The 7,500-nt window shown below is 36.0% G+C and overlaps 1 protein-coding gene across 1 annotated transcript in view; it reads left to right on the plus strand.

The window, feature by feature from the left end:
* LOC136842916 (uncharacterized) overlaps nucleotides 1–5,044 on the plus strand; it is a 27,840-nt gene extending 22,796 nt beyond the window's left edge. The window contains exons 2-4 of the mRNA XM_067110867.1: nucleotides 819–993; nucleotides 1,984–2,089; nucleotides 2,761–5,044. Coding sequence (XP_066966968.1) covers nucleotides 819–993; nucleotides 1,984–2,089; nucleotides 2,761–3,355 — 876 coding nt within the window. The 3' untranslated portion in view covers nucleotides 3,356–5,044. The remainder of the gene's footprint in view (nucleotides 1–818; nucleotides 994–1,983; nucleotides 2,090–2,760) is intronic.
* Nucleotides 5,045–7,500: the final 2,456 nt, after the last annotated feature.

The raw sequence follows: 7,500 nt of genomic DNA on the forward strand, positions 1-7,500 counted from the left end.
TCTTACTCACGTTACCTGTCTTTTTGTCGTGTCATTTTTTTTCCTCATTAACAGTCAAAGTTTTTTTATAATTTGTTGGGCAGTGTTGAACATTGACCTCTCTCTCTCTCTCTCTCTCTCTCTCTCTCTCTCTCTCTCTCTCTCTCTCTCTCTCTCTCTCTCTCTCTCTCTCTCTCTCTCTCTCTTACACACGTTACCTGTCTTTTTGTGGTGTCATTTTTTTCCTCATTAACAGTAACAGTTTTTTTATGCTGGACAGTTTTGAACATTGACAGTTTTGAACATTGACTCTCTCTCTCTCTCTCTCTCTCTCTCTCTCTCTCTCTCTCTCTCTCTCGTTTGCTCTCATTACTTCTCTTTTTATGGCGTTAATATTTCTCATTACCATTAACAATTTTTTATGCTTTGCTGGACACTGTTAAACATCTCTCTCTCTCTCTCTCTCTCTCTCTCTCTCTCTCTCTCTCTCTCTCTCTCTCTCTCTGAGTCAGAAAATCACCATTTCTACTTAGTTATAAACAGTTTTAGACTTGGTAATCCTTGTCACCTAATTGGAAGGTTATTAACCCTTGACTTTTGACATTTGACAACATAACTACACACATTCCCTAATAAATAAATAATATTGATTTCATAAATAAATAGAGAGCCTTGTCACCTTATTGGAGGGTTATTAAGCCTTGACTCTTGACATTTGGCAATATAACTACGTACATTCCCTAATAAATAAATAATTATATGGCTTCAAAAATAAATAGAGAGATACCTCGTTTGGGTCTCAGTAACATACCTCAAACACTCCTTTTCTCTTCCTTCAGGTGCTGGCGATCGCCGTATCCGCGCTGCTGGTCCTGGAGAATGGACTTCGGGAGGCAGAGGGCGCTTCCTACTCCTTCACCACCCACCTGCAGTCTAGCTCCTCTAACAGGGCCCCCGCGAGGGCAGCGGCGACCCAACCCAAGGCAGTTGTCGCTTCCGGGACAAGAAACAGAGGTAAGAGGTCGTCTTTTGCGTTTCGGGATTGAAGTAGGTAAGAGTGGGACAAAGCAGGTCAAAGTGGGTTGAACTGTCTCAAAGTAGGTCAAACTGGGTCAGAGTGGGTTAAAGCAGGTCAGAGTGGGTCAAGACATGTCAGATTAGGTCAAAATATGTCAAAGCAGATTAAAGTGGGTCCAAGAGGGTCAAAGTAGGTCAAAGTGTATCAAAGTTGGTTAAAATTGGTCCAAGTGTGTCAAAGTAGGTCAAACTGGTTCAAAGTGTGTCAAAGTAGGTCAAACTGGGTCAAAATAGGTCGAACTGGCTCAAAGTAGGTCCAAGTGTGTTAAAGTAGGTCAAACTGGGTCAAAGTAGGTCAAACTGGGTCAAAGTAGGTCATAATGGGTCAAAGTATGCGTCGGCTGAATGAGGTATGGTTAGCTGGCTGGGTTGTCCCTACCTGGCCCCGAGAGTGACAAGAGATGTTACATGCTCTCTCTCTCCATGTATTCCCCCCAACCCCATTAATATTGTACACTCACAAGCACACAGGTCTCGCAAGTGATGTAAGGTGATCCTCTCTCTCTCTCTCTCTCTCCATTAATCTTGTAAATACACACACACACACACACAGCAGACAGACAGATATATCGAACCAAAAAAAAACAGGCCTCTAAACTTCTCCATAATTTGGTTATAAAAATGTTTCTGCCGTATCAAATTATATCTCTCATTTTACTCCCTTTAGCGGTTTCAAATAGATTCGTCTATTTTGAAACATGGTTTATTGAGGTTTTATGTTACTTCAACCTGCTTTATAGAAGAAGAAGAACTTAATTTATATCAATCATTACATCTATATGTAAAGACGCAAAGAAATACAGCAAAAATGTCATCCATTTGAGCTGTCCAAATTTCCCGGGAATAAAATCTCGAAGGTGACCAATCTTAATGCTTAAGCAGTCTCTACGGGGTTACTAATCACTTCTCTTCAACTCGACTGTACAGCTGACCTCAGCTTCACCGACTACAGGAGATATCTACCAGTCCAAGACACTCCTGAAGTGAAGAAGGCCAGAGAGCATTTCTTCAGTCTCTACAAGAAACAAGCCAGGTAATGAATCTGAGGGACGGTGGTTGACATCTGTCGTCAGAAATTGTTTTCATTGTTTTCCAAAAGGGGGCATCTGTCCTCAGGAGTTGCTTTCCAAAAAGGAAAAAGATCATTTCTGTCTTTGTTTTCGTAGGTTGCAGCGGAATGTTTACAGTTGTTTACGGTCGTCTGACGTGCTTTTAAATATATTATAGCCCTGGCGAGCTTCTAATATATTATGGCTCTGACGTGCTTTTGATATGTTATAGCTTTGGCGTGCTTTTAATATAGTATGGCTCTGACGTGCTTTTAATATATTGTAGCTCCGATGTGCTTTTAATTTAGTATGGCTCTGACGTGCTTTTAATATATTGCAGCTCTGGCGTGCTTTTAATATATTATAGCTCTGACGTGCTTTTAATATATTGTAGCTCTGATGTGCTTTTAATATATTATAGCTCTGACGTGCTTTTAATATATTGTAGCTCTGATGTGCTTTTCATTTCTTATAGCTTTGGCATGCTTTTAATATATTATAGCGCTGACGTGCTTTTAATATATTATAGCTCTGACGTGCTTTTAATATATTGTAGCCCTGACGTTTTTTTAATATATTACAGGACTGGCGTGCTTTTAATATATTATAGCTTTTGTGTTTACCTGTTTATCTAAAGTAACTCATTATTCCGCAGCCTGGCGGCCGAGGCTCCAGACAACGACCTGGACGGTAGGCTGAATGGAGCCGGAGCCTACAGAGCCGACGACAATGACGAAGATTATCACTACTACGACTATGAGGGAGACCACAGTGAATACGAAGATGACGACGACGAGGAATCAGAGGGCTCAGAGGAAGGAGAGGGAGATGATGATTATTCCGACGAAGAGAGCGAAGACTCACATGATGACGACGGTGAGGATTCCTCATCCTCCTCGGAAGAAGACGGCTTCGATTCCAGCGAGGAAAACGGAGTGGATTCCTCAGAGGAAGGAGTAGACTCCTCAGAGGAAGGAGTAGACTCCTCAGAGGAAGGAGTAGACTCCTCAGAGGAAGACCTGGACGGGGAGGATTCCAGTTCCTCGGAGGAAGATAATGAGGACGGCAGAGCAGCCGCTGGATCCTACTGGGGTTCCAGAGGTCGCGGCTACCAGCCGATCAACACGAACTCCCTACCGGCTCCAAGACCCGTGACCGACACTCCCGCGGTCAGGAAGGCCAAGAGGACCTTCTTTGACCTCTACAAGGCTCAAGCGGAACTGTCCTTCAGCGCTCCCGACAACAAATAGAAAGAAGATGCGTTTTTTTTTTTATATATTTCGTACCAAATGCCTCCCCTAATGCGTTCTCACACACCACACAAGATTCAAGCTCGCCTCTGTCAGTCTTAGTACGCAGGGCCAAAACTGATTTAGGCTTTACACAGGGCCAAAACTAAATTTAGGCAGTACGTAGGGCCAAAGCTAAATTTAGGCAGTCCATAGGGCCAAAACTATTTAGGCTTTACATAGGGCCAAAACTAAATTTAGGCAGTATGTAAGGCCAAAACTAATTTAGGCTGTACGTAGGGCCAAAGCTAACTTAGGCTGTACGTAGGGCCGAAAACTGATTTAGGCTGCATGTAGGGCAAAAACGGATTTAGGCTGTACGTAGGGCCAAAACTAATTTGGATTGTACATAGGGCCAAAATATTTAGGCATTAAGTAGGGCCAAAACTAATTTAAACTGTACGTAGGGCCAAAACTGATTTAGGCTGTACATAGGGCCAAAACTTACTTAGGCTGTACATAGGGCCAAAACAAATTTAGGCTTTACGTAGGGCCAAAGCAAATTTAGGCTTTACGTAGGGCCAAAACTAATTTAGGCTGTACCTAGGGTCAAAAAAAGAAGCTACGTCAGTGGACTGTCCAAAAATAACTCGGTGGACAATCGCAATACTCTCCCCTCTCTAACTCTTCTGGTAATTCACTCTTCGTCGCAAAACTACTAAGATTGACAGGTGGCAAAGTAGTTTAGTGTTAGTACGATTCTTGAAGATTGTCAAGGCTGACAATCGAAGATTAAACACGAGGAATAAGATGCGAACAAGAACTTTTTCTCAGGAAAAATGAAATATGACGGGCGGAAGGCATTTTGTCATAATACAGAATCTTTTTAAGTGAAGGCTCGTTCTCTGTAGGAGTTGAATATATCTGAGGTTGTCTAGTGAGATCGAATTATATGTAAAAATGCTGGTATGTCTGTAGATGAATGAAAATCATTTTTAATGTATTGAGTCCATTAATATTACATGAATATTTGTCTAGGAAGCTTTGTAAAGATCATAGTTTGCAAGTATGGCATTTCCAAAATTTTATACTTTCAAAATTTAAAGGCATTATTGGTTGTATTCATGTATGTGTGTACATACATAATTGAGAATCATTATTTTCAAGATTGTATGATACAGCTGAAACAAAATACTCAAAAAACAAAAACATACGAAAAACCCCAATAATTTATAAACAAAAACATTCTCCGTGTGATCTGAATGAGAGAAAAGATGTTATCAAAGATAAAAATAAGACAAAAAACTTAGAGAAAGTGATAATTTGGATCTTGAATCATTACATCTCAAAGCAATGAGATAGATGGATACATTTCGATACATTCTGATACATATTCTTTTTCTTAGAGACGTGACAAAGTTTCTTTTTCACGAAGCATTTTATAAATATTCCTCTTCAAGTGGTTGGAGACTAAGTTAGCCCCCTGGCTAGTCATCTTCGAGATTGCATGATGGAAAAAAATCGCCAAAAAAAAATAGAAATCATATATTTTATTAAAAGAGTTAACTAGAGATTTATACAAAATTTCGCGTGACATGTGAAAGCTTTGAGCTGGAGACACCTCGACTTCTGTGTTGTAGCTCGGAGCTTTTCTCTTGTTGCCTTTTAGGCTAAGTTGATATATGAATAAAGCTATTTTCCTGCAAGAAACTCTCGTTTGTTTTCGAAATCCTTTTTTCATTTCAAAATTATTTTTGTTTTAATGTCATTCTAAATTACAAGGTTGAAAGGAATAAGTCTATTTTCCTGCAAGAAACTCTCGTTTGTTTTCGAAATCCTTTTTTATTTCAAAATGATTTTTGTTTTAATGTCATTCTAAATTACAAGGTTGAAAGGAATGTCTATTTTCCTGCAAGAAACTCTCGTTTGTTTTCGAAATCCTTTTTTATTTCAAAATTATTTTTGTTTTAATGTCATTCTAAATTACAAGGTTGAAGGAATAAGTCTATTTTCCTGCAAGAAACTCTCGTTTGTTTTCGAAATCCTTTTATTTCAAAATGATTTTTGTTTTAATGTCATTTTGAATTACAAGGTTGAAAGGAATGTCTATTTTCCTGCAAGAAACTCTCGTTTGTTTTCGAAATCCTTTTTTTTTTTTTTTGTTTTAATGTCATTCTAAATTACAAGGTTGAAAGGAATAAGTCTATTTTCCTGCAAGAAACTCTCGTTTGTTTTCGAAATCCTTTTTTATTTCAAAATTATTTTTGTTTTAATGTCATTTCTAAATTACAAGGTTGAAAGGAATAAGTCTATTTTCCTGCAAGAAACTCTCGTTTGTTTTCGGTTTTTGTTTTAATGTCATTCTAAATTACAAGGTTGAAAGGAATGTCTATTTTCCTGCAAGAAACTCTCGTTTGTTTTCAGAAATCCTTTTTTATTTCAAAATGATTTTGTTTTAATGTCATTCTAAATTACAAGGTTGAAAGGAATGTCTATTTTCCTGCAAGAAACTCTCGTTTGTTTTCAAATCCTTTTTATTTCAAAATTATTTTTGTTTTAATGTCATTCTAAATTACAAGGTTGAAAGGAATAAGTCTATTTTCCTGCAAGAAACTCTCTTTGTTTTTCAGAAATCCTTTTTATTTCAAAATGATTTTTGTTTTAATGTCATTCTAAATTACAAGGTTGAAAGGAATGTCTATTTTCCTGCAAGAAACTCTCGTTTGTTTTCGAAATCCTTTTTATTTCAAAATTATTTTTGTTTTAATGTCATTCTAAATTACAAGGTTGAAAGGAATAAGTCTATTTTCCTGCAAGAAACTCTCGTTTGTTTTCGAAATCCTTTTTTTATTTCAAAATGATTTTTGTTTTAATGTCATTTTGAATTACAAGGTTGAAAGGAATGTCTATTTTCCTGCAAGAAACTCTCGTTTGTTTTCAAAAATCCTTTTTTATTTCAAAATTATTTTTGTTTTAATGTCATTCTAAATTACAAGGTTGAAAGGAATAAGTCTATTTTCCTGCAAGAAACTCTCGTTTGTTTTCGAAATCCTTTTTTTATTTCAAAATGATTTTTGTTTTAATGTCATTCTAAATTACAAGGTTGAAAGGAATGTCTATTTTCCTGCAAGAAACTCTCGTTTGTTTTCGAAATCCTTTTTTTATTTCAAAATTATTTTTGTTTTAATGTCATTCTAAATTACAAGGTTGAAAGGAATAAGTCTATTTTCCTGCAAGAAACTCTCGTTTGTTTTCGAAATCCTTTTTTTATTTCAAAATGATTTTTGTTTTAATGTCATTCTAAATTACAAGGTTGAAAGGAATGTCTATTTTCCTGCAAGAAACTCTCGTTTGTTTTCGAAATCCTTTTTTATTTCAAAATTATTTTTGTTTTAATGTCATTCTAAATTACAAGGTTGAAAGGAATAAGTCTATTTTCCTGCAAGAAACTCTCGTTTGTTTTCGAAATCCTTTTTTATTTCAAAATGATTTTGTTTTAATGTCATTCTAAATTACAAGGTTGAAAGGAATGTCTATTTTCCTGCAAGAAACTCTCGTTTGTTTTCGAAATCCTTTTTTATTTCAAAATGATTTTTGTTTATAATGTCATTCTAAATTACAAGGTTGAAAGGAATAAGTCTATTTTCCTGCAAGAAACTCTCGTTTGTTTTCGAAATCCTTTTTTTATTTCAAAATTATTTTTGTTTTAATGTCGTTCTAAATTACAAGGTTGAAAGGAATAAGTCTATTTTCCTGCAAGAAACTCTCGTTTGTTTCCGAAATCGTTTTTTCATTTCAAAATTATTTTTGTTTTAATGTCATTCTAAATTACAAGGTTGAAAGGAATGTCTATTTTCCTGCAAGAAACTCTCGTTGGTTTCCAAAATCCTTTTTTATTTCAAAATTATTTTGTTTTAATGTCATTCTAAATTACAAGGTTGAAAGGAATAAGTCTATTTACCTGCAAGAAACTCTCGTTTGTTTTCGAAATCCTTTTTTTTTTTATTTCAAAATGATTTTTGTTTTAATGTCATTCTAAATTACAAGGTTGAAAGGAATGTCTATTTTCCTGCAAGAAACTCTCGTTTGTTTTCGAAATCCTTTTTTTATTTCAAAATTATTTTTGTTTTAATGTCATTCTAAATTACAAGGTTGAAAGGAATAAG

Source organism: Macrobrachium rosenbergii, chromosome 10, assembly GCF_040412425.1.
Source record: "Macrobrachium rosenbergii isolate ZJJX-2024 chromosome 10, ASM4041242v1, whole genome shotgun sequence".
Classification (NCBI taxonomy): domain Eukaryota; kingdom Metazoa; phylum Arthropoda; class Malacostraca; order Decapoda; family Palaemonidae; genus Macrobrachium; species Macrobrachium rosenbergii.